This window comes from Ammodytes marinus (genome assembly GCF_949987685.1).
Source record: "Ammodytes marinus genome assembly, chromosome: 12".
In the NCBI taxonomy this organism is placed as follows: domain Eukaryota; kingdom Metazoa; phylum Chordata; class Actinopteri; order Uranoscopiformes; family Ammodytidae; genus Ammodytes; species Ammodytes marinus.
This window is the reverse complement of record NC_137216.1, coordinates 20,228,021-20,254,964: the sequence shown is the minus strand read 5'-3', so window position 1 is coordinate 20,254,964 and position 26,944 is coordinate 20,228,021. Positions and strand designations below refer to the sequence as shown.

The window sequence follows — 26,944 nt, the reverse complement described above, 5'->3', positions numbered from 1 at the left end:
TGCATTCTAATGAAGTCGTATGTCCCTCCAATAATGTTTTTTTTTGTCTTCTATCTTGGCAGCAGGCTTTGCATTTTTTCCAGAGTCTTGGATATTACTCCTTGTTTTGTTTTTTTCAAAGATTGTGTAACACCTTCTTGGTTTAGCAGATTTAAATTTCAATGTAAGACAATATTCTGGGCCAGATTGTTAGGTTCGACTACTAGAGCAGGATGGATGATTAATGAGACAACACAGTAAGTTTAGTTTTATGATGTATTATTGAAAGATGTATCTATTACAGTAGATATCTTCATTTTTAACATATATCTTTTGACACAATAGAAAAAAAACATAAAAACAAATAAATCACATAACATTGGGCCCAAGTAAAAAGAAAGGACAAAGAAAATGTACCCCGGGGTATTTTAACTCAGACCGTATGGTGTTAATCACACCAATAAGTTATGAAAGTTCCGTAAAGAGTTCTCGTTGCACGGTATGCAGAAGAGTAGTGGCGTGCGAATCCTACCACTAGTGCAGGGCATTAGATAACTCACAGTCCAAAGAATTTCAACTCAATTCACTCATCACAGTGGATCCTGGTTCAGTAGTAGCTCGCCATCTTTGGACTGAATGTGGAATTCGAACATCAAAAGAAAACCTGACCTGTATAACACAGCCAGAATAACATTCAAAAACCTGCATTCAAATTGCTTATTTAACAGTCAGAATAATTCAAATCTACATTCAATTGTCCTCATAACTCATGTTGCATGTATCACTTTACCAGTGCAAACATTCATTAATTCACAAAAAGAAAATATTGACGAGGCATGACGAGAATATTGATATTTCTCTTACCAAAGGGAAAAAGAACACACTGGGGCTCTCCCGCAGCATCAAAATGGTGTCCGCGTGGCGGCGCGAAACAACTAAAGAAGGCAAAAGCCTCTATTAAGTAGCCTACATTTATCACACAGTTCACAAAATACATCTCAATGCACTTCAAAATGCACACAACCTCTTCAACATTAATCTAACTGGTATTGTTCTCATAAAATGTGAAAAACTAATTAACTACGTCGTGTAGAAAACACAATTTTTTACAGACTCTCATATAGACAGGCTTAAACAGCGGCCATTTCCGTTAGCATATGTTTAGCTTCACACGTTTATGATTCAGACACAGTTAAACTCACCAAAAGAAATTAGGTAGCTTCACGTCTATCCCAAAAGAACAACGTCGCTCTGACAATTAGTTAGTTTGAGGGTATTCTGATAAAATTCAGTAAACAAAACAGTTGCTTGTTCGGTTCTAGCTCGGAGCATTAACGACAACGTGTGTTTCTCTCATGGACCTATAAAGAAATGGACAGCGGACTGAAAACCGTTGGAACGTTGAAGCCATTCATTCCTATGAAAGCTGCTCATTGGCGCAGGGCGACCATACAGGAAGTATTCCTGGCTTCGGCTTCCGCGTTACACGGTGCCAACACGCCCCTAAAGCGTGACGCGCAGTGTACGTTTCACTGACGTTCTTGGATGAAGAAAGCAGTGTAACCGAGTGTAACCCATGCCTCCTCCTCCCGCGAAAACAAACTGAAAGACGTTGAAAGCCGTTGGGCTAATAAAACGCTTGAGGTGGCGTTTTTAAATGAGAAAACTTCAGTTTTATTAGTACATGGTCTAAAGATAAGTATGAGCCTATGATTGATATCCAGAAACAATTTGCGGAGACACAATCTTGTTCGCCGCTTGTATTGTGTGGACGGGGAAATCTGCCTCTGGGCTCCATGGAAAATAAGCTCCCATTCACAGCATGCAGTACCAATGGGTTGGCCACTAGTCCATGCTGGCTGCTCGGAGAAGGCAGCATCCTGGGGGCCTGGTTTCTCTCCGTCTCATCTCTCTTTCTGCGCAACTCACGGAACTCTCCTGTAAACAACTACTCGCGCTTTACAGAGTTCAGAGTTCATACGTAAGAGTTTCAAAATAAAAGGCACTTATAATAAAATCAAGCTAACCTTTTCATACACTTAAAACAAAAAAGAGTTCTCTTAGTACAGCATTTTAAATAAGTATAGCTTTCATTAGCCCTACAATAAATGCTTTAGTAGCCCTTATATTGACAGGGTTACAATTGCTTCAACATTATGCTTATCTCTATCTAGTACAGAGGATTAATCACAAAAACACACAGAGAAAAAGGCCTGTTCCAAATCCAAAAGCAGAAACACACTTGAACATCAATGCAGTCTCTTCATTCCCACTAATACTCCCTATGAAAACAACCAATGAACATTAAGTGAGATAAATCGAAAAACAGGCCCTGGGCGCAAACATGGAAATAAATTAGATGTTTTGTTGAAAGTACACACACACACACACACACACACACACACACACACACACACACACTTCGGACACAGTTCACCTGAAGTTTATTTGATACAAAACAGCTTGTTGTTCTGACAGGAGGAGAGTAAAAAAGATGGATGACCTGAGTGCAAGTCGTATGGCAAGTTGAATTGAATGTGCTGTTGTGTGCTCTGTTAACCTGGACACTTAACAAGTGTTTAACTAACCAGCTAAATTTACAACACTACACATAAATGTTTTATTATAGTCACTATGAAAATAATCACAAAGTGCCATACATTTAAGTTGATCTGTTAGAATTAAATGATCTGTTACAGAAGGAAAAGCCTTTTTCCTCGTTATAACAAGATAATTTGCTATGATGTTGTAAAGAGAGGCAATATGTTATAGGAAGAAAAAGATTAAATTAAAGCCTATACATGAAGATGTACCACACTGTGATGTGATGTGCCCAGCAAAACACTGTGTGTATGTGTGTAGTTTGGAGGCACTCACTATGATCTCTATTTGTCTTTCTATTGATTATGTGCTTCGTAATCCGTTAATGAGATGTACTGAGCAGTGGATGGTGTGCAATGTGAATGTTTAGCATTGTTGATATCTTTACCCACAAATATTCCTCCACAAGTTCACAAGCAATTACCTGAAGATAATAACATTATATAATATTTCAGTTAAAATGTTGTAGAATGACTATTTAAACTTTAAAATTACCTGGATTTGCTTTTTTCCTGGATTTATTTTTAGTGCTCCTTAGATGGCCATGAAGGGACTAGAAACAACCTTCAGTGTGAATAACTTCTACTAAGAGAGAGCTTAATCCATGAGTGGGACTTTCTGTCACGCAGCCGTACATATCCTATCCTTCCAGTGGATCAATAACAAATGATGCCACCTTCAAGGGATAAGACAGATATTCATCCTTATATAAAGCCCCAACTATTTTGATATTCACTTTAGCAGATGAATACTCAAGATACGCCACTGTGTGTTCTGCTGAAGTATAGCAAAATCACTTAAAAAACATAAAATTACAGCCCAAAAAATCATGTTACAGATAAAGATATATCTAAAAAAAACACACAATTTCATAATTAAATGATCACGTATCTGGTCTAAAATGAGTTGTAGTGTATGATGGATTATGTTAGCTAATGTTCAGAAAGCCTAAGATGCTGTTTATCTGAATAGGTTCACTGAATTTATGGCACTGCTGTATTTGTGCCTATTTATGCTACATTTTGGCAGGTCATAAATAAAAGCAGATGCCTTGAGAGAATCTTGGGAAATAAAGGCAAATTCAATGTGCCATTATCCTGTAATTACCACTTTGCCACAGTTACTGCTGTTTAGAAAAAAAATTGTTATCTCGTTTTTTTTAACTCATCGTAAGAAAAACAAATGTACTAATAAACACTCACATTTTATTATGAGAAACAGAGCTGATGTATTTCTCAGTGTTGCCGATAAACACCATAAATCTGAACTTAGTCGTAAAACTTGGTTCAAGAATTGGGGTTACTGAAAGTCCACTCCATTTAAAACCCGAATCACTCACCAGGTCTGCTCTGCTGTTGCGAGGGGCCACTTGTGGCGACACTGGTGAGCAGTGGTGTTGTCAGGACGCTGAAAAGACTCCAAGTGACTGATGATTGGATAGGGGATCATGATGATGAAGGCCACCACCCATGTTGTAGCAATCACCCGATATGCATGGGAACGGGTCTGCCACACCCGAGATTTCAGGGGGTTACAGATGGCACTGTAGCGCTCAATCGCTATGGCCACCAGGCTAAATGTCGAGATGCTCACTGATATGCCTGTAAGAAAAGAAAACAGATTGTTCCAAAAAAAGTCAGTTAACATATGAGTGACTGTCTGTCTGAGATATATTTTATTCTGATGAATGAAAAGTTATTACCGCACTGAGCTAATAATAGAGTGTGGACCCTTAATAACAAAAGTAACAAAAACGTGTTTGTTGATGTGCATCTAATATCTTCAATCATAACTGAGAACAATAGGTGGAGCTCTGTGGAGATGTGTTTGCAGATGAACATAGTGTGAGGCAGGGCGGTGGCCGGGGATGTTTATCTCAGCCTTGGTAGAAGAAATTATGTTGGCCTAGACCACTGATGTGATCTGACTTCTCCCCTCCTGGCAGGGCACGACGGGAAATGAGTCTTTACCTCTCCAATCCATGTCCTCAGCGAGAATACAAAGTGTGTGTGTGTGTGTGTGTGTGTGTGTGTGTGTGTGTGTGTGTGTGTGTGTGTGTGTGTGTGTGTGTGTGTGTGTGTGTGTGTGTGTGTGTGTGTGTGTGTGTGTGTGTGTGTGTGTGTGTGTGTGTGTGTGTGTGTGTGTGTGTGTGTGTGTGTGTACGTGTGTGCGTGCGTGTGTGTGTGTATTTTGGATGCATGATGTTGCCTGTACCTATGAGGGCAGCTACAGAGCAGATCCCCCTGATCAAAGAGCAATCAGCCAAAAGACTTGGGTTTGTCCACTTCTCCCTCATTCACAGGCCATGTGCTTTATTTGTTCTACCTTTCAACACAATGTCCTTCTTGTTCAGTGTATTTGTCTCTTACTTTAACATTATCATGATAATGTTTTTGTTATTCTCCCGGTTGCTGACTTCATTGATTGTTTTTTTAATTATATTTAGTTCTCAATTTGTGTCTCATATTCACTATGTTTGCACATTTGTTTTTATTATCTCCTAGATGGCCGTCAAATTACCTGTCCAAGTGCATGGGGACATTTCAATATTTCAGTATACTCCAAGTACATGAGTTTGTTTTTTAACCTGTTGCTTAATTCTTATAAAAACTGACATGCATTCATATCCCCTCTCTTTATTTAGCTTTTGCTCAGAAAAAGCCACTCATAGAAAGGAAAGTGCATTTACTAAAGAAGGTTACTGTAAGAACAATTTTTAGGTTTTACTCAACTTTCCATTTAATGCAGCTTTATTCTCCTACTTAACTACATTCAGGGGGGAAATATTGTGCCTTGTAAAAACCTATGATCAACTTCTGCTGCATTATTATAGATTTAACGGAACATTGTGTTAAGTAGTTAAACCAGCTCCATCATGAAAGCTCCTTAAACGGTATCTTAATGCATCAATTCTAAATAATGCAATAATAATGCTGCCCACAGCCTTACACACAGACAGGACTGCAGTATCAAACTTTTCATCCATCCCGCAAGACAAGAAAGGCAAAAATAACTTTGCCCAAAACTCAGAATCAAATCAAATCAATTCTATTTTTGTAGCCCAATATCACAGATTGCAATTTTCCTCAATGGGCATACGATCTGTAATAACACAAACTAAGCAAATATCAGCAAGAGTTGACATATACTGTAAATGCTGAAGCTGAATCACTTGTTAGATGTAACACCAGAAAGAGAACTCATAAAGCACAAATATCCCCTTGATGTAACCTAGGAGATTTACCCTTTACTTTGGCCCAATAAAGGGAAAATTAGACACTCCCAGAGAGGGGAGAGACAATGAAAATGGACTGTGGATGCCATAGCGTTCAATGGTAATCTACCTTTTGTAAAATGGTGGACAACTCGACAATGGTGGTTAACTTCCTGATTGCTGCTTGGTTCGACGCTTGTTGCAGTTCAGGGTTACAAGAAAAATTCATCAACGTGAAATGCACCTGAATGGATGTCAGTTAATCACCTCTCAAGCAGCATGGGATAAGATCACTATTCAGACTGAAATGTCAATATGGGGACATGAAGTGTGGAGGCAATGAAAGTAAGTAGTAAATGAAAATATTTAGTGCAAGACTGAGCAATTTAGCTTAGAAGTGCCACAGTGATTTATTCACCAGTGTGGAAAAACGAGTTGCTGTCGAGAACAAATTTATGAAAACGATAAAGAAAAAGGTGGGTACACAATGCTTGCCAGCAATGACACATGATCATAATAGGCGGCTGCATATATGGAAAAAAAACACCTAACCCTAAAAAAATTCTAACAAAAGGTTTTTCAGCTGTTTTATGTAGTATTAGGTGTCCTTAATAACATACTAAAAGTCTACCACAATTTGACCACTAGAAAGGTGTCATTTTCAAGATGGACATTGTTTTAGTTTTAAGTTTTTAAGTTTTAGTTTTTCAACCTCTTTCTAAATTTATAGTGGGATCCGGATGAGACGGAATGTTCAGAGGCAGAGTGGGGGAACCAACTGTTACAGTGTAGAACTGTTGTAAAAATACACCAAAACCTTCCACATAACTGCCTCTCACTCCCACAAATTAAACCCTACACGGATAATTTTGACATCAAAATGTAGGACATATTCTGCCGGTCGCATAGATGTGACTACTGAAGCAATTGGACCTACACAATGGGAGGTTTGGGCTTCCAAGCTAAATGGTGTCCAACCAACTGCCGCCTTGATAACTGAGACATGACATTTCTGGAGAAAGGCAGACTGTACCACACCTTTAAAATGCTCTGGTTCTCATATTCTTCACATTACAGACACAATCTTCACATTGTGTCTTCATCAGATTCTTCTGGTTCTAACAATACAATAATTGTGTCAGTTAGACTCACGGTCCGTCAGTTAGAGACAGTGGTTTGAGGTGAAGTTTCGGATGAAATGACCTCTCTGAGGCCTCGAAAAGGTGGGATTTATGCCTGATCAAAGACCCTCAATAAGACAAACACTCTCACACACCTTGGTGACTCACTCTGCCCATTAAAGGGCAATTTCTTTCTTCTTTTTTTTCTAGATTTTTTTTTTCCGCTTTATTAGACAGTTTGGATAGACACAGAGACAGATGGGGTAAACACTCTGCTCTTTGAAGGCCTATTTCACGCATGAAACATTTTTTCATGTCTTTCAATAATAATTTTATCTAAAAATGTTTAAATATTCCACATTGTTTCAATTAGAGTTCAACAATTCACTACCGTTCATACTTTAGACTATTTCTTACTTTTCCACATCTTCATACTCCTTTAGCTGATTCATATACATTCTCTCTCTAGGTCGTCCTCAGACGAGCCCTCCATCAAGCCATCAATGTACTTTAGCTCCAAGTCTATTCAATTACTATTTCTCAGTTTTAAGTTTTTTATCCATGTCTTTCAACGTATTCATAATTTCAGAAATAAATATTATTCAAACCTCTATATATTCAACTTTTCAACTCCTTTTAAACTCCTTTTATACAATTATGACCTTCATAAACTTTTTCAAATCTTACTCAGCTATCCAGTTTAGCGTAAGCTGTTTCAGCATTCACACGCATTTTCAGCAGGAAATGCATTTTCTATGACCATCTTTAGTCCCCTAAAAAACATAGTCTTAATGCTTGGAGGTTTCCATACTTTTATGAACCTACTTGGTGCAATAGGCACACTGATGGAAGGCACAGGACTGAGGGACATTATGGAAGTTGTCTATGGATCAAATGCCGTCCAGCACATGATGACTGGAAAGTCAGTGCAAAGAGCTTTTCGTGGACATTTGCTGGTGGACAGATGTCTTAATCACCTAGTTGTGTCAGAGCTGCAGGAGGATGACTCACAGTTTGAGGCATTGGTGAACCAAGCTGAAGAGATGTACTCATCCATGGTAACGAAAGAAACAACTTTGGAGAGTGCTGCAGCATCAGATATGCTAAACCAAATCAAGGAAAAGGTGGACACGAAGAGGGCAGACCATAGCACAAGGTCAAAAACCAGCCGGCTGTGGGTAAACTATCAGAAGATGCTGCAGACAGCCCGAGCTCTGATCAAAGCAGATCGTACTGGACCTTGGAAGATGCACTTGCGCACAATGTTGGACTGTCTGCCAATATTTGCTGCCGCTGGGCACTACAACTACCTGAAATCGGCATATTTCTACCTCCAAGAAATGTGTCAACTCGAAACAAGACACCCTGATGTACATGACAAGTTTTCCAGGGGCTTCCATGTGATACACCGCAGCAACCAGTACTGGGCCGGCCTTAGCTCTGACCTCGTCATCGAGCAGACATTGATGCGATCCTTGAAAAGCAGTGGAGGCTTGACCCATGGAAGTGGAATGACTGAAGAAATGCGAGCATTGTGGACCATGTCTATACCCATAACATCTGAATACAACAACGCCATGCAGGAATTCAATGACCTCACCAAGAAGCAAGAATGAAAAGAGATCACTCTGATTTAGAAAAGATCAAGGAAATTAGCATTTGCACACCATTCTCCCCAGACCCATCTCTGAGAAATATTGTAACTGGTGTTGTTGCAAAAGAGGAGGTGAATGTGCATGAGTTTGAGACTGCTGGCAAAGAGATCATTGAAAAACTCATTGGAAAACACGTTTTTGGAATATCCTTCAAACGGAGAGACCGGGCAAAAACACTTGCAGATGACTCCACCATCAAAGTTGCCCAAGACCGAACCATTGATCCTGCTCTGCTGTTCCAACGCTTCCTGATCATGTCGAAAACTGGACAGTTTTCACTGGAAGACGTAATGAGCTACGAGCTGTGCTCATTTCCTGCAGCCCTGTTCGAAGGCAAGGAAATCTTCCGTAAAGCCAACAAGCCCCAACTAGCACAGGCAGTCACTGAATTTTCAAGCAAGAAACAAACAACAAACAAAACTATCCTGGATCCCACCAAGTGAGCATTATGTCCTTGATGGTGGCTCCGTGGTTCACCGCTTGGCATGGAAAAAGGCTGTGAGTTACGGTGCCATTGCACATTCATATGCAGACTTTACCATACGGCATTATGGTAAAGCAACCGTTGTTTTTGATGGTTATAGCGAAGGTCCTTCCATCAAAGACAATACGCATCACAGACGTGGTGAAAACACTCACCCTATTGTTAACTTCAATGCAGAGACTGAGTTTGTGGGAAGAAAGGATGATTTCCTTTCAAGATCTTGCAACAAACAAGGACTTATCAATCTTATGACAGTGGAGCTGGAGAAGAAGGGCTGCACTGTTATCAATGCATTAGGTGATGCAGACGTGGACATTGTCAAAGCTGCAGTCAAGACCTCAGAACATCAGCCCACAACCTTGATAGGGGAGGATACAGACCTACTCATTCTTCTCCTCTACTATGCTGGGACGTGGAGTAGAGGCCTCTATTTTCGATCAGACAAGTCCAAAGTTACTAAGGTTTACAACATCAGTGAGATGAAAAAAGTCCTTGGTAGTGACTTGTGTTCCCAGTTGCTGTTTATTCACGCCTTCACAGGATGTGATACAACTTCCCGCATTTAGGACTACCATGCATGTCTGCTTGTGGATCATGTCAAGTAGGGAATTGTGAGAATCACTATAATCAACCTCTATGGCAGGAAGAGTGTGACGACTAATGGTAAATCTAGTGAAGGTCAAGGTGCAAAAAAGTAAAGAAAAAAAATCAGAATAAGAGGAAACAACTGATGAAAATATAAAAAAGATGTGTATAAATTAGAAAAGTATAACAAAAATATAAAAAACACCGCATTATAACATTTAAAGAAATATATATAAAAAAAACTAAAAAATAAAAGGGGTTAGCGGTACTGAGCCTTCACGTGGCAGCCCAGTTTTGACTAATTTTACAGTACCACAGTTATTTTTTGGGGGAATTTTTTCTTTATTAGATAGATTGGAGAGACAGAGTGGAAATGGGGCAAAGAGGAGAGGACATGCAGAGAGAATGGTTATGAACCACAGAAACCACCAACGCTAGGCAAAACGATATGAGAAAGGAGAAATATGGAATTACTTAAGGGAAATTGTCCTTATTTTTTGCATAATTATGCTTGTTACCAATTCCTTTAATATATAACTGTACTTTTATTCACTTATCTATCGTGCAAATATGCTAATTAGAATATTTCATGGCCAAAACATGTATCGGGCACCAGTATTCCTGTTCTAGGAAGAATACAAAGGAATGGAATGTTCATTTTAAGGACCTGACGGCCGCCATTTTGGAAATTTTGAAAATGGGGCCTTTCTAGTGGTCAGATTTTGGTAGACTTTTAGTATGTGTTTAAGTACATCTGATACTACTGTAATCCACTGAAAAACCTTTTGTTAGAATTTTTTTGGGGTCAAGTCATATCTGCAGCTGACTATAAGACAAGCATGGCTTCAACTAACAATTATGAATAAATCTGTTGACTGTTTTTCAGCTGATTGATTAGGCTAATCGCAATCGTAATAATCGTGATCAAATAGGTTTACCTCCCAAAATATAAAATATGTCTATTACTGTTTCCAAGGGCACAAGCCGCCATCTTCAAAATGTATTGTTTTGTCAACATTTGTGTCTGGTAAAACATTTTTTTAAATAGGCTAAATAATGACATAAACATTAGCTTAAAGCTCAATCAATACACAGTATAATTGTTTATTGCTTATTTGTAAGCTGTCCGGCAACTGTGTGCTATGTATCCTAATGATATGATTTGTAGATGAATATTCATCTGAATGTATTATTCAAGAAGTAATTATCCTATCACGAGATGCAGTAGTTATGAATTCAGAAGTAATGAAAATGTCTCTTTATTATTTATTTTTAGAACTTCTCTTTGTACTGCAAACTAGCGGCGAGGGGTAATTTTTCACTTTGGGGTTGATACATAAACTGATTAAATCTGAAGGATGTGCACAAGAGCCACAAAGGCAAGTGCAATACAATTTATCTAGATAACATTTTTACATAAAACCAAAGATTGATATCAATAATTAGATCCCCTTTGCTTCAGTTTCCAATATATTTAGATCTTCTAATCTCCATAAGTTTACTGAAATACGTATCTGCGAGTGTTGACACCCAAAGCATTGACGTATGGATATAAGCTGCTTCAAATTCAATAAGATCAGACAGAAGGGCACTGTTCCCCTGAAAGAATTGTATTCATCGTACGACAAAAAAAACTTTTTTGATCAACTTTAACTGGGTAAAAAATCTCATTAATCACTGCGTTAGAAATATGTTTATTCATTATTCTTATGATGGTTACTCTGTATATGTTCCCTGTAATTGTTGCTCTACAAAAGGTTATTGGTAAACCAATGTGAACTTTGAAGTGCAACTGAGCAAAGGCATTCATTAATTTTAACTTTTTATGATGCGTTTCCAACATGACTTCCCACTTGGGGTGGTAGGATGGCCTAGAGGTAAGGTGGCCGACCAGTAACCATGAGGTCGCTGGTTCGATCCCCGGCACCGGAGGGTGTGATTCGTAAAACTAGCAGAGGCTGGTATTGTGTCTACGGTGCCCACCATCTCTACCATTGTGTCCTTGAGCAAGACACTTAACCCCAAAACTGCTCCAGGGGCGCTGTACTGCGGCTGACCCTGCGCCCTGACCCCCTCCGAAGTGTGGTAACTTGAGAGGGGATATGCGAAAAGACAAATTTCAATGTGCCTCGTGTACAACTGACAAATAAAGATAACTTAACTTAACTTGTAAATAGTGCACACAAACCTCATTTGTGAAATGTAGATTAAGCTTCCCACTATACAGTAAACTTCTCTCTCACACACACACACACACACACACACACACACACATTTACCCCACAGCTGCCCCCTCTCTCACCCATGAGGTAGGACACTATCTTGCACATGGTTGCTCCAAAGATGAAGTCCTTGAGAATGCTCGGGATGAGAGTGAAGGGCATGCAGAAGACAGCCATCATCAGGTCGCTGACGGCGAGCGAGAGCAGGAAGGTGTTGGTCACGGTGCGCATTCGCTTATTGACCGCCAGCACCACGATGATCAGCAAGTTCCCCGTCACACTCAGGAAGAAGATGAGTGAGTAGAGCAGGATCCGCAGTGTGTGGTCCCCATCTACTACAGACAAAGACAAGGATTTATTAGGCTGTATTACATGTTAACACCGAACATGGCAATTCTTTAGTTTCCTTTTAACAAGGTGATCGATACAACCACTCTGTCTTTATTGATCCCAACAGCCTTGAGTGGATAGTGCATGTATACCTGTTTCTCATAGCTGCTTCTCTCTTTGTGTTTGTGGTTAGCAGCACACAAGCTGCACATGCACTTAGCTACTTGATGAACAACAGTCATCAGAACTAAAACATTTCTATTCTGTTTGGACTTTGTGATTGCACTGCTTACAGCACTACAGCTGAGATCGGGAGCAGAAATGCTGTATGGGTCGGCAGCCATTTAATTTAATTAGCAGCTTTGTTGGATCATATCCTGTAAAATCCATCTTATCTGCTTTCTCTGTTATCTCCATTTCACGCCCCTGCTTAGACACATTTGACCAGTTTACCTACTGTGTCTGTAACACAGGGATTAGGGTCACCCAAGAGCACCACATCAGCACAACAGAAATCAATTCATATACATGAGCCCAAACTTAAAGCGGCAACGAGTAACTTTTAAATATATTTTAAACAGCCTCATGTTTCCTCTCATAATCATAAATTACCTTTAACAGCAAACGAGACCATCAGTGCAAAGAAAGACGTTTTTATATAGTTTTTATTACTGCATTTGATCTGGTCGTACACCCAGTCCGATTTTCGGTTCACGCGTGCATGCTCTATGGTCACATATCCGTATTGGTCACAGATTTCAGTGTGGCGCAGTTACGCGATTTGAGAAGCCTATCCCTCCAGGTGAGGGAAGGGGAGCGGGAGCCTTGTTTGAGACAGTTGTTTGTCGTCATAATGACTGATAACGGGGCTGAACCATAAAAGAAAAAAAAGAAAATGCAATGAAGAAAAGCGAAAAGGGAGAGTGATAGTCGGGCGGGAGGGCGTTGCCAAGCAACGTATACACAATTTCACGCAGCGAACCTAGACTGCAGCATGGACTGCAGTGTTTACTCCTAAATGAATGAGCGGTAGCCTACTAAAACAAAGTTTACTTTGCCTCACCAGCATCATCAGATGACCATTATTCATCTGAAATAGTCATTATTTACAACATAAACACATTACCTCATCGTGATACTAACTAACTGCCATCTCTCGTTCATTCGCTTTGTGTGGGGACACGGACTCGTTCAGCTCCGTGAGAGGTGACAATGCATCAACTCATTGCAATCAGGTGTGTTTAGCACTTACTGGCATTAGTTGATGCTGTGTCACCCATAGACTCACGGAGCCGAAAAGAGTCCGGTGCCCTCACACTTTGCTTTCAACACACGGACACGCACCATATTGCTTCCTGATTATTTGAATCTGCACGCCCTGCACGCTGCCTGCACGAGCTAGAAAACAGCTTCACGACAGCTGGCGTCGTAATAATACTACCGCTTTTGTTCAAAGGTGTCGCCAACGTGCCGACTTACTCGTAGTGGCTTTAATTGACACAGTTGTGAAGGCTCGTGCAACCAAACACACGCAAACTTTAATAATTCCCTTAAAAACACAACCACCAATTCCTGTAAAAGGCACTGCTAAATGTCATAGTCTAAAATCCATCTAGCAAGGGTCTGCTCCCCAAACACCAGACAAATGATTTCTCTTTTCTTTTCTTCTCTTTCGCTCACTGCACTCCTGTTTCTAGCCCACGTTGATCATACCCTTATTATCTTTTATCTCAGACGTCCTCTGTGTTTTGCCCTCTTTGCTTTACTTCTCTGTGCATTTCCTCTCTGACATGTTTCACAATGTGGAAATGCCTGAAAAGAACAGATTGTTTTGCAGCAGCAGTAAGTAAGAGTTGTATTTTGACCACAGGTCATCTGAATGTTGTATTTGTTAAGAATGAGGGTAATTGCACCATCTCTGATTTTTTCCAAAAATAAAACAATTTAAATAAAAAAGTAGTGTTAGGTTCAGGTCACGCTTTAAAAATTGGCTGATTGCTGATTCATGCTGTAGCTATGTGAAAGTAAACTGATTGCATGTCCTTTAATTGATTTAATATTCTTGCGTCCACCTAGATATACCCTTTTCTTTTGTATAACCTGCAAGCTTAGTGATGGATTAAGGCTTAGCTTGCTCAGCAAAAGCCCATATTCCTCTGTCTCACACTCGTCTCTCTCTCAGACACAGACACACACATACACACTATTCCCAACAATTGACATGAGGCATCCCCATCTGTCTCACAGACTCCTAAGCAAGTAAAAAAGCAGTAACCTCTCATATGGTGGATACTGTTCTGCTGCCAAAACATCAGTGAGTATCATCTCGCTATATCAACAGTATATGCTTGTAAATAGCTGAAGCCACATGTATGTATTTTTGTGCTTAGGTGTGTACCTACATTCTATGGTGTACCTGGTGTGTACACATACCTCTCTGCATGAGCATAATGCACATGTCAATTCCTTATCTGTCTCTCTAGACTAATGAAATATGTGGCTCCTGTCGAACTGAAAATACAATTAGTTTCCTCTGTGCTTGCTGTTAGTGTAGGAAACACTGATAACACCATCAGCACATTTACCATGTGCATGTACCTTGCTCACTAATTCTCTACCTGCAGTTGATGCACAGGCTTTCAAAGTGTTACAAAGCATTTATCATCTATAATTTGTCGTTAAGCTTTTGATTTATGATACAAACATAATCAACAAATAATACATTTTAATATATTACTATTGGTTGGTTGCTGGATCTTTTTTCTAGGAGCTGTTGGTAAATCTGATTTGTTTGTCTGGAGGCTGAAGGATCTTAGCGTTGAATTACAGGTAAACTGTGATTAAGTTGATTTCAGTAGCTGACCTGCTGGTACATTGCCAACCCACACAGCTGTTTGTTATTTTTGTCTCGTTATCTAAGTCTCATAGCATCACTGCTGTCTCTGCCAGCCAACACCTGTGAACCACCGCAATGAAACTAGATGCTCGATGTAAGCTCAACAAACATCACAGAGTTGTTCTGTCACAGTAAAAAAAAAACTCCATAGAGGCAATATATAAAATACTGAAGCTACTAATAGAAAACAACTTCTATCTTGTTAGAGTCAGTGTCACAACTTCAGCCCGTATTTAGTTTGTTTTCATATGTCTGTTTTCCTGCTTTCCTTTCTAACTTTCATGTCATTTCAGACCCGGCCTCCTCCTGCTCTAGCCTGGTCCAACCAGACCATCATACTTAATGTCATTTGTCTGGAAGTGCTGTAATTGGCAAACGTTCACTCACTTGGAGGCGGGTGTCTGTCGAAATTTAAAACTATTGGATCTGCCCAGTGCCACTCTGGATTAGCCAACCAATCGCATCACGTTTGGTCGTCACGTGTGTCATGAGCCGGCTTTTGACGGTGCGTTCCAGTTGGACAGGGAACTCGGAAATTTCCGACTTGACTACATATTGTAGTCTATGAATCTACCGGTACCTGGCAACAATAACTTGTTAGAGCCTAACGTTTAGTTATTTGGACAAGAAAGGTTTTAGGCGTCCATACTTTCGCGAGCAGATGCACTGGAACACAGACAGGTCGGAACTCGGAACTACCATGTCGGAAATCTCTTTCTTCCGAGTATAAAGCAACGCAGCATTCAACTGAAACTGGAGCGCAACTTCGACGTCATCGTTCTCAGCCACTCACTCTGTTCGCTGATTGGACGACTGTAGATTCTCTGGCAAAAGCTGGGAAATGCACTGTACACCCAGACTGACTACTGAAGGGAAAATGAAATTTGACCGGAAGTAGGCGGGCGGGCGGAGCCAGGCTACTCCTGCTCTGCACTCCCTGTTAATTACATTCACCTGGTCTGCCCCACACTCACCTGCTCCTCATCAGTTAATCAGCCCCAGTATATATCTCAGTTCAGTTCCCTCAGTCAGTTGCCAGATTGTCAGATGTCCTAGTGTGTTCACCCAGCTTTCCAGCATTCAGATGTCATCCTGTGTTCCGATCCTGCCTGCCTGTTCGTGTTTCTACCTGTCTTTTGGACTTTTGTTTTGGATTAACCTTTTGCCTGCCCCAACTGGACTTGTTGCCACGCTGTTTTGCTACCTGGTTTGTCATCCACTTCCAGTCTGTCGTTTTTCTGAAACCCTGACAGTCAGTGCATTACACATACATGTTATCTAAGCAATGTATCTGTACTTTGTGTTATCATGTTTGTACACAATGATATATATTAGACACACAGGAATGTTAAAACTTTTTTCTACCCCCTGTCTGGCATCCGTTTGAACAAGCCATTACTGCTATATTACCAGCTATTTAAATGTTGAATGTGAATGGCTGGTGATCAGCGTCTCTGCTGACAATAATATTAACGTAAGTTATGAACATAACTATGGCTCTATGAGACCGACCGATGACCGTCACTACGGTCTAAACCGTGAATGATACACTCCATTCTACCTATCTTTCGAGACCATAATATCAACAGTCGTATGACCGACCTTCAGAGGCGGGGCTCGGAGTGCATTTAGTATCCGGGGAAGCACGCCTCTTCCTCCTGCCTGGAACGCCTCAGCCAGTTCCGAGCGACAAGAGATAGTGACGGTCATCGGTCGGTCTCATAGATCCATAGTTATGTTCATAACTTACGATCTATTTCGACCTCCCTCAGACCGTCACTACGGTCTAAACCGTGGATGAGTCATATCAACAATGTCGCGAGGAAGAAAATTCCCCGTCATCAGTACGCTCGGTGGCAGACCTGAGAATAGTGGAGCCCATAGTTGCGGACGCAATGTTGACCCTATAAAATCTGGTGAAAGTGCATGGAGTGCTCCATGAAGCAGCCGCACATATATCACCTAGGGCAACTCCTTCTAAAGCTGCCCATGACGTGGCCACACTTCGTGTAGAGTGAGCCACAAGGCCACCAAGCATCGGGAGTCCCTGCGTGGTGTAAGCCTGGGCAATCGTCTCCACCAGCCAGTGGGAAAGACGCTGTTTAGACACTGGGTGGCCCCCCTGTCTATCAGCATAACACACAAACAGCTAGGGTAAAAAACCTTGACATGACAGTTTAGAGCAGTGGTGTCAAACATACGGCCCGCGGGCCGGATCCGGCCCGCGAGATGATTTAATCCGGCCCGCGACTTGTAGAGCAAACATTTATGAGCATTTAAAAAAAAAAGTAAGTCTCTAGCCCATTCCTGTGAGGAGATATGAATTTTTAAAGAAATAACCAAAATGCTCACTCCAGCCGCTAGGGGGCGGCCAAAATAAAAAAAGCACATTTTAGCAACGTGGGAAATGGTAAATGGCAATCTTGCTTCACCGCTATTAATGTTTCCTCCAGTGCTTTATGGCAAAGTAAAAACCAAAAAAATAAAAAATAAATAATTTATTTTTTATTTTTAGTGCTGAACAATTAATGTACTAGCAAGCGCGATGTGTCCACGGCTCTGCACGCGCGAAACGAGCAGGAGCATGCTAGTGTAGGCCTACAAGATTTATTTCCTAATTTTCCATGCTGCTTTATTTTTATGTTTTAAATTGGGAAAAACTAATTCCAAAACAACCAATAAGCTCTGTATTTAAAAATAAATCAAAACACTTTTTGTTGCACTTTTATTTAATTTTATTTTGTACTGTCTGCATGTTTGCACAAAATGTGTCCCTGTACATATAGTAAACAAAATTGGACAACTGTAACGTCAGTGCCTGTTGTATTTGTGTATTCAAATAAACAGTTGTTTATTTCATTAGTGCGTATTGGCATCTTTGAGCAAAATACCCCCAAATGTTTTGCTGCGGCGCTGCGCGCCGCACCTCCTATTCCCATGGCCAGCAGCAACCTTTACTAAGACATTTCCTGGGGGGTACAGAGATCCCTTGTGATCCGTGATAATGTAGGTTACAAATGTAGGCTGAGTGATGAAGCATATTACTGAAAAACAAAGCTAGAGATTCGGAGTTGACGTACGTTATTTTGCCATTATTTTACTGGTCCGGCCCACTTGAGATCAGAGAGGCTGTATGTGGCCCTCGAACCAAAATGAGTTTGACACCCCTGGTTTAGAGCCTGCGTCAGGCACACTGAGTACAGTATATCCCAATTGCAACCTTTGGGATTTTCTAATCTTGTTTTTTTAATTATAATTTTTCTAAATTATAATAATTAAATTTGAAATCGATTTATAATTCAGCCTTACCTCATAACGTAGTATGATGAATTGCACCACAATCAGCCAGTATCCTTAGTAAGTGCTTCACATTTTCTTCACTCTATAAATATATAGTGGCTCTGTCAGGGTTCGACTCCAGTGTAAACGCTGAAAATCTCACAAAGCAGTGACATATTTAAACGCTGAAAAGTCTCATTGATTTATCAATAACTCAAGGGGTGCATTTTGCAGTAGTACTCCAGTGATTTAGTGCTACACTTTAATTCAAATAGGGGACCTGCTCAAGACAGATTTGAAAAAGAATGTGTTTCCCTGGCAGGGAAGCTGTCTGTTAAATGTAAAGCTTGTTGACACCATATTAAGTCAACGTTGAACTATAGAAGAACCGTAAAGTGCATCTCTGGTAACAAACCTAACCCTACATTTAAATGATATGAACACCTTGAAGAAGGAAAAATTCATAAACAGTTACTCATAAGTTTTAGGGTAACACTCAAACAACGATCTCCGCAGAGATGAAACCAATTTTCTTTTTTTGTGCGTAGACCAATGACCAATCCTTAACAACACCAACTGGCAGTTACAAAATATTTGGTTGACTTCACATCCAGGGAGGAAGAATTTCCTTTGTGAAAGATGCCAGAATGAAAATCTGCAGACAATTTGTGGTCCACGGCACGGCACATGCTTTGATTGACACAATGGTGATGCAGCAGCTCAAACTGCTCAATAAACAGAGACAGTCAGAGAGTGACAGACAAAAGAGAGGAGAGGGGAGGAAAGAGCGAGCGCCTTGAAGAAGTAATCAATTCTGGAGTGACGGAGTGAGTAATGATGGCGACAGGCAGCAGCAGCTGTGCAGGGTCAGACACCCTCATTGTTTCTCTTTGGAAGATAGCTGTGTGGTCCGGGTTTGTATTGAGCAATGTGCTGATTTAACTGCATTGTGGGTCGTACATGAGACTGGGTGGGTGCTCAAGTTTCTCATTGCTGGCCGGTGTGGGGAAGAAGACAGGTAATTGTGGAAATGAATGAGAAGGGAATTAAATCACTCAGAAGATACAACAGTTTGTATCAACAGTAAATAAGCTAATTTATCTCACTAATGAGGCTGAGCTGTCGACACTCAGCAACACAACAAAGGTGCTCAATCTCTGCAGTGTCTTTATATACACACACACAACCACTGAGGGATGGATATAGATGAAAATAGCAGTGTTAATTAATAAACAGCAGGTGTAGATGACACTGAGAGGAAACTATAATAACGATGACACACTGTAATGTTTTTTCTCGTTCACAAGCTCTAGTCAGGACAGTTTTGATAAAATAGCGTAAGATCTCAAATGTGCCTCAGAGGGTTTTGTTAACAAAGACAGAGACACATCTTTATTAAACTCTATTTTTTTAAATAAATAAATGGAGGAAAATACAAACAGATATTAAATATAAAAAACTGAAAAAAGCAGCAGCATAACCAGACAGAACAGATCCCGCAGCCATTCAACCTTTTCAATGAATAGATCCTCCTCCTTTCTCTGTTGATTCCCACTTGAAATAAAGTAAAATTTACCATAACGACACAACTTTCCTTTGACAAAAAGAGTCTGGCACTTCAACACAGTATTCTAGTTCCAGTGTTTCCTTAAGCCTGCTCTGCTCTGCATAGACATGGATTTCAAAGGTGCCCCATGTATTATCTGGAGCTGTTTGAGTAAGTGTATTGCCCTCATATAAAGCCATTCACTTCTTTTAACTGTGAGCCAAAAGCCACACAATTTCTTCTTTTATGAGCACTTGACTGCTTTAAATTAATCAGGCTCACTATCTCAATAAACATAAACAAATATTCTTGCAGCTCATTTGACTTTTGTAGCCTTATGGTCAACACCAATTGAAGTTGAGTAGGCTAGCTAAGGGAAGTCAAAATATCACAAAATGCATCATATAAGAAAAAAAGAAGATACATTCAAAAGGCTACACAAAAGTACAGTAGGCCTATGTCTAGTTGCACTTTTAATTTCATAAGGATGTTGGGGTATCTGTGTGTCCGCTCACCTTTCTGCCTCACACGCTGAGGTATGAAGAGTGATGAGATGTTGCAGCAGGTGAGGTTTGATGTATCCAAGCTCCCGTTACCGTTCTGCACTCCGACGCACTCGGGAGACGTCTCATTTCGCGCACAGAGATCCATGTTTTTTTTTTACCTCGCACTGTCCTTAAGCGTCAAAAAAGTTCGGATCAGACCTGTCAATGTTTGCCTGAGCTTCTGAAATGGTGCTGGACTCTGCATCCATACTCTTAGACCGCGGCAAGTTATCGTTTTCCAACTTCTGAACTCTCCCCCCCCCCAAAAAAAACAACAACTGTAGTTTGCTTATGTGCGTTTAATATGTCCACTTTTGTTTTGACGTAGATATGTCGCACTAGGCATCACGCACGTTAACCAAGGATCAGTTCGACAGAGAGAGAAGAAAGAGCGCAGCGCACTGCTGCGCGTTGTCATCCGCACGGAGAGAGCGAGTGGTGCAGAGTGAATTTGGGATGTCATAGGGCGGGAGATGTGCGTGAGAATGTGTGTAGCCCAGTGCTTCTCAAATGGTGGGGCGCGTCACACAGACTGAGTAGTCTTGTTTAAATGTTACAAATTGAGCTAATAAACTGAACTTCGATTTTTTTTTAAGTTGCTGCAGAAGTTATCTCAGCTAATTTTATAATCTAACATCTAATTTGATAATAAGGTGATTGTATGCAGAATGCTCATGCCAGAAACTCATACAGTGGTTTTGTACAGACAAATAAACAAATATTAGCAGGTTCTCAACAGTATTTCAATTTAGGGGGGCGCGAAAAAAATTGAGAACCACTGGACTGTAGCCTATGTCCGTTTCTGGACAGATCACCTGTCAGTGTTCGGCATATTGGTTTTTCTATATTATTGATTATAGCCCTATCTTAACTCTTTCACACACCTATTGCATTGACTGACTTATTGCATAGCCTACCTATTGCATTGATATAAATAAAAATACTTTACAATTATACAGATGGCCATGACACAGTTATTCTCATTTTTAAAAATGAGCATGAGATAAAAATAAGCCAAATGTTAAATCTAGATAAGTAATCATCGTATCATATCTAATAGTGTCCGGCACTAAGATGCTTAAGATTGATCTTTTACATTTTACAGGCACAAAAATACGACATAGTGTCAATTGTGGAACTGCAGGGCAATTTAAATAAATTAGGCCCGGAAGAATTCAAGGACACATTTGAGTGCAGACAGAAAAAATACTACGCATTGTGTCCATGCATGAGGATACAATTATTGAATCTTTAGTCATATTTGCCTTGACCTGTACACAGAAACTTGGTTTGTAGGTAGTCATAATAGGTCATGCGGACAAGGTAAATTGGCGAATCTAAATTGCCTGCAAGTGGGAAGTGTGAGTGGGTGTGAATAGTTGACTGTCTCTATATGTCAGCCTAGTGACCTGTACAGGATGCAGCCCACCTCCCTCGCTCAATGTCCGCTGGTTCCCCTCAAGCAGAAGCTTATGTAAAGCTGATGGATGGATGGGTGGATGGATGGATGGGTGGATGATTTCATGCCCTTTAAATTATGTATGACTAAAAAATCCTGTAATTCTTTTATATGAGCACTGTCGCCCTCAAGTGGTGTGTGGGTGCACTTCCTGTCCATGCCAGTTAGGTAAATGCTCAATACAGTATATTTTACAGATCTATGTATTAATGGAAAAGCCACTGGTCTGCAGAATATATAAATGCATGTTACATTATGTCTTGGTCCTCTGCAGAAGCATAACTTAAAGTAGGAATCAGAGTTTTTTTTTTGTTGCAGTCTGAGAATGTTATCCTCATTCAATCAAAATGATCAGAATGTCCCCATTAACCCTCCTGTGAAAGAAACTCATTAAATCCAAGTATAGGCTACTTACATGTCTGTCATAGTTCTTACACATTCTTGATATGTGTTTTTTGTGTATTTTGACTATGATTAGTTTTAGACAATTTTGTTTTCAAAGCTGGTATGTTAGGTAGCCTATACTTTGGCAAACCACAGTTCATCTGACTCACGAAAATCAGTCCAATTTCAACATAATGGTATAAAAAACTGCAGGAAATTTGCCCTGACCTCACTGTACTCTTGTGTCATTAAACTAAAATAACAGCAGTTATAGATGTCACCGTGCTTCATTAATAACTATGGAGACGAAGCAGGAAAACACCAACAATTTCCTGTATTTGATTATTTCAGTTTTGTTTTCAGTACTTTCGCAGGTCAACACAGATATTCCTCCAGAACCTGACTATTATCGACTCCACGTTTTTATCATGATCCAATTTTGTCAAATTGTTGGACCGAGGAAAAAGTAAAGACATTTAACGATGGCTGTTGAGTCTAAATTATTACTATGATTCCAAAGATCCTTCTTTTGTGAAGCATCATCAATAATTTCAATAAGGTTTTAAGTCCAGTGGCATCAGAGGTCTTTATTGAAATAAAGATTATGTATAGACGTAATATGTTTCTTGTGCTTGGACAGGCTAGCTGTTGTTTTTTCAACAAGGCAGCAAGACAACAAGGTATTTTCCGGGGGAGCCACCTGTACATTAGGGAGGCTGAAATGTCGCTGCTTTCTGAGGCGTGTTATTGCTGTGGAGAGCGGGGACCGTCTGCTTGGCTCCTGAATGCTCAGATGACTCCTGGGGAGACAAGGAAAAAGTGGTCCATTATTTCAAGCATTATTTCTAATCTTTCTGCTGGTCTAATTAGCTGGCTCAGGCATGTCATGTGCAGAGCCACTTCCCCCTGACAAGCAAGCCATGGGAGGATGCCAATCAAGATGAAGAGAGAGACTAGTGCTCCCAGTCGACTGCGGTAATCACAAACTGGCATGACATTTTGATTACTGATGCTCCACTGCTGATGAACGCAGGTTGGAGATAATCACTTGTGTGGTGGCTCTCTTTGCAGCTCATGTCTGTATGTTCTGGTTCTATTACAGTATATATGGATACTGTAAACGCCACATAGATTAGGTTTCAGATCAAATAAACAGCTGCAGCATTGGAGATTCTAGCAATCCAGGCAGTTAGCGTCACAGAAATACTTTCAACTTCTTTTTTCTTTTTTTTCCTTCTGGTAAACATGAGGTGATGACCTTCGGGGTAATGGAAAGTGTGTGTGTGTGTGTGTGTGTGTGTGTGTGTGTGTGTGTGTGTGTGTGTGTGTGTGTGTGTGTGTGTGTGTGTGTGTGTGTGTGTGTGTGTGTGTGTGTGTGTGTGTGTGTGTGTGTGTGTGTGTGTGTGTGTGTGTGTGTGTGTGTGTGTGTGTGTGTGCGTGTGCGTGTGCGTATGTCATTGGGTAGCTCAGGGCACCAAACCATCAGCAGTCATAAGAGCCTGCTCCGGATGTACATTCACCTGTGTCTGAGCGTCTGTGTGCACAAGCAGGATTGGAGACTGACCCCTCCACTCCTGCACAGCCATTTCCTGCTGTTGTTTTCAGTTTGTGGCAGACAGTCCGGCGCCCTTGTGTTTTTCAGAAAAACTAATTAATCGAACGAGAAAATCTTTTCTCAATTGCTATAAGGTTGCTCGGAGTGATGAACCAGCTGTTTAGCTGTCAGCCCACATAGTTATTGTTTTGGTCTCTCACACTGACATTTAGTGCCACAGCAGGCAGCTGATTTAAGTGAGAAAAAAAGCTATAAAAACCCACTTAACAAAACCTCAGCACCAAACGGCAGAGACTCAGAGTTTTACAAAATGTATTCATAATCTAATGAGATTTAGAAATAATAATAATAGTTAATACCATGTTTGACAATGTTATTTTTAGTGGTGGGCCGTTATCGGCGTTAACGTGCTGCGTTAACGCCAGACTCTTATCGGCGATAAAAAAAATATCGCCGTTAATCTCTTATTCCACCTCCTGTTCGGCTCAGGGGAGATGGTTCCCTCCAGGGCCGATGGCTGTTCGCCGTCGGGGTGAACCCCCTTCCGTGTGTCATATTTTTTATTTAATTTTTTTGAATCGCCAAATACACGTAATCTATATATGGTCTATTTTCATATTTAACTGGTGCTAATTATTACATTAACGCTAATTTGTGTGCGCGTAGTGTCTGCTACGTTGCATCTCTCCTCTCCTCTCTGCTCCGTTTTGTGAAGGGGGGGCGGGGCTCCACTGCCGATACACACACATACACAAGCAGACTCGGCACAACACCGGTGAGCACACACACCCAGTTAGAGAGCTAGAGAAGAGAACTACACGCAGTAGGTTGGTGTGACAGAAAGTCCAAAAGCCAACGAGTACATTATAAATGGAGTGAAGTCTACCCCGACCGTCTGAAAAGCAGCGAAAATATCCGCGTTTTTTAAATGCATTATGCACCCAACGTGAATCTAGTAGCGAGGATGCTAACGTTAGCTCTGCTGCTAGTAGCCTACTACCAGTTAATGTGCAGTTCAACACAAACATCAGCAACAGTTATCAGAGGAACATCTCTACAGCCTGCATAGATCTCAATAAATGACCCAGAGGTGTCTGACTTCACATACCATGAGGCAGTGGAAGCTTAAAAGTAAGCTACTGGAAAAGTGTTCAAAACAGCCTGTCCTGAGCCAAATTTTTAGATTTTGAATCAAATCACTCATACACACATTAAAATAATAGCCTTTAACTTTAAAACAGATTGTTGTAGGCCTAATTTTTTTTTGCAGAAAGAAGTTTTAAAGAATTGCTGTTGTAAAAGGAATAAGGTAAAACAAATAAAAATAAGTGCTGTTAAAGTTCTTTACATGATTTTTGTTTGCATAAAACATGTCTCGTTTGCAGTTATTGTAGGTTTAGAAACAAAAAAATTACAAATGTTCCAACTCAAATAATATTTGAATTATAGCCTCCACTTTCAGTATGACCCTTAACTCATCTATAATACTGTCCATGATTTGTTTATACATTGTCAATAAAAAGCAAATATAACAATTATTTGAACATGACTAATATAAAAAAAATTGTATAGGGGCCAGTAAAAATTGACTTCGGGCAAGTAGAATTCAGACCCACTTGCCCGTTAGGGCAAGTGAAAAAAAACCTTAGCGTTGAGCCCTGCCTAACAGTTTGTAAACACAAGTACATCTTGTTGAACATTATTTATTTTCATCTCCAATTATCATAGTAGAACAGCTTCCTCAAGCAGTTTGTGATGCATGTTGGAAACAGGAGATGAGCCCCTGGTCTGATGCGCCACCTGGCTTGAGAAACACGTTCTCAAAGACTTACTTTGAGTCATTATTTAGGAGCACACAGACTTACTTTGAGTCATTATTTAGGGAGCACACACATATTATGAATGAATTCAAATGAGCCATTTTAATCTAGATTAATCTAGATTAATTCCAAAATTAATCTAGATTAATCTAGATTAAAAAAATTAATCTATGCCCACCTCTAGTTATTTTGCTAATGAGATACAAAACTTGAAAGGATTGAGGTGAAAGATCTTTCCAACATGTGTCTTGTCTCGATTTAATATCAACCCATGAATGAGCCTTGAATGAATGAGAACTTATCTGAATACTATATTCAAGGATTTCACCCAAAAACGTCAATGGTATGACGCATTTCATAAAGACTCCATCAACAACATCGCTCAATGTATTATGTTAATACATCAGCGATTTAACAGTGTGTAAGGTGAAGAGGTTCAGAATGAGTATCCATATTTGATCCTGAGGTGCATGACTGCGTGTAGTTGTGTAGTGTTGAAATCAAGGCCAGGTACATCTGCAATGGAGTATTTATTATCATTATATTGGGATAAACTGTAGCAACTTAAATTCAGCAAAAGCCCTCCTGCACTCCACTTACACAACCAGTCACAAGTACCTCAAACACACATGGATCCAATAATGTGTGCATCGTTACAATATAAAGAGTGCATATTGCATTCGTAAACAAAAAGTGAATAAATTGCACTTCTTCAACATATATATATATTTCTCCAAACTATGACACATTGTTGGAAAATATAAAAAAAAAATTGTGACCACAGTAGATGCAACATTTTTGGCAAAGCTGTGTCACGCTCCAATGGATCGTCCGTCCACAGCAGTTACATCTTTGTTTTGACTTTGTATACTACAATTTTCAACATTAAATTAAATTCAAATTCAAAATTCAAAAAGAGTCAAAATTATTTTGGTTTTAAAAAGGGGAAGAGAAGAACTGTAGAAGACTCAGTGGACCATGGTGTTTTGTCTTGACTATTATTATTAAAGTCTCCCTGGAGGCTGTGAGTAAGGAAGGATAAGATCGGAATACTGTTATTTGAATACAGTGCACCATTATTGAACAAAGCCATTGTAGTAAGGGGACGTAATGAATAACCTTTTACACTTTGCAGACCTGTTTAGCTCAGCTTTGCTTGGCTTTTTGTCACCTTTGTCCCATCCCAAGGACAGCAGTTTCATAATAAGCCTTTTATAACCACATGACTCTCCCATAGTTACAGACCACACCAACCATAAACCTGGAAAA

At 40.1% G+C, this 26,944-nt stretch overlaps 1 protein-coding gene across 1 annotated transcript in view; it reads right to left on the bottom strand.

Moving 5' to 3' along the window:
* Positions 1 to 20,563, bottom strand: part of cckbrb (cholecystokinin B receptor b) — a gene marked incomplete at both ends in the record, with an annotated part of 35,526 nt that extends 14,963 nt beyond the window's left edge. The window contains 3 exons of the mRNA XM_080037765.1: positions 3,920 to 4,181; positions 11,942 to 12,193; positions 20,428 to 20,563. Of these exons, the coding sequence (XP_079893891.1) occupies positions 3,920 to 4,181; positions 11,942 to 12,193; positions 20,428 to 20,563 (650 nt within the window). The remainder of the gene's footprint in view (positions 1 to 3,919; positions 4,182 to 11,941; positions 12,194 to 20,427) is intronic.
* Positions 20,564 to 26,944: the final 6,381 nt, after the last annotated feature.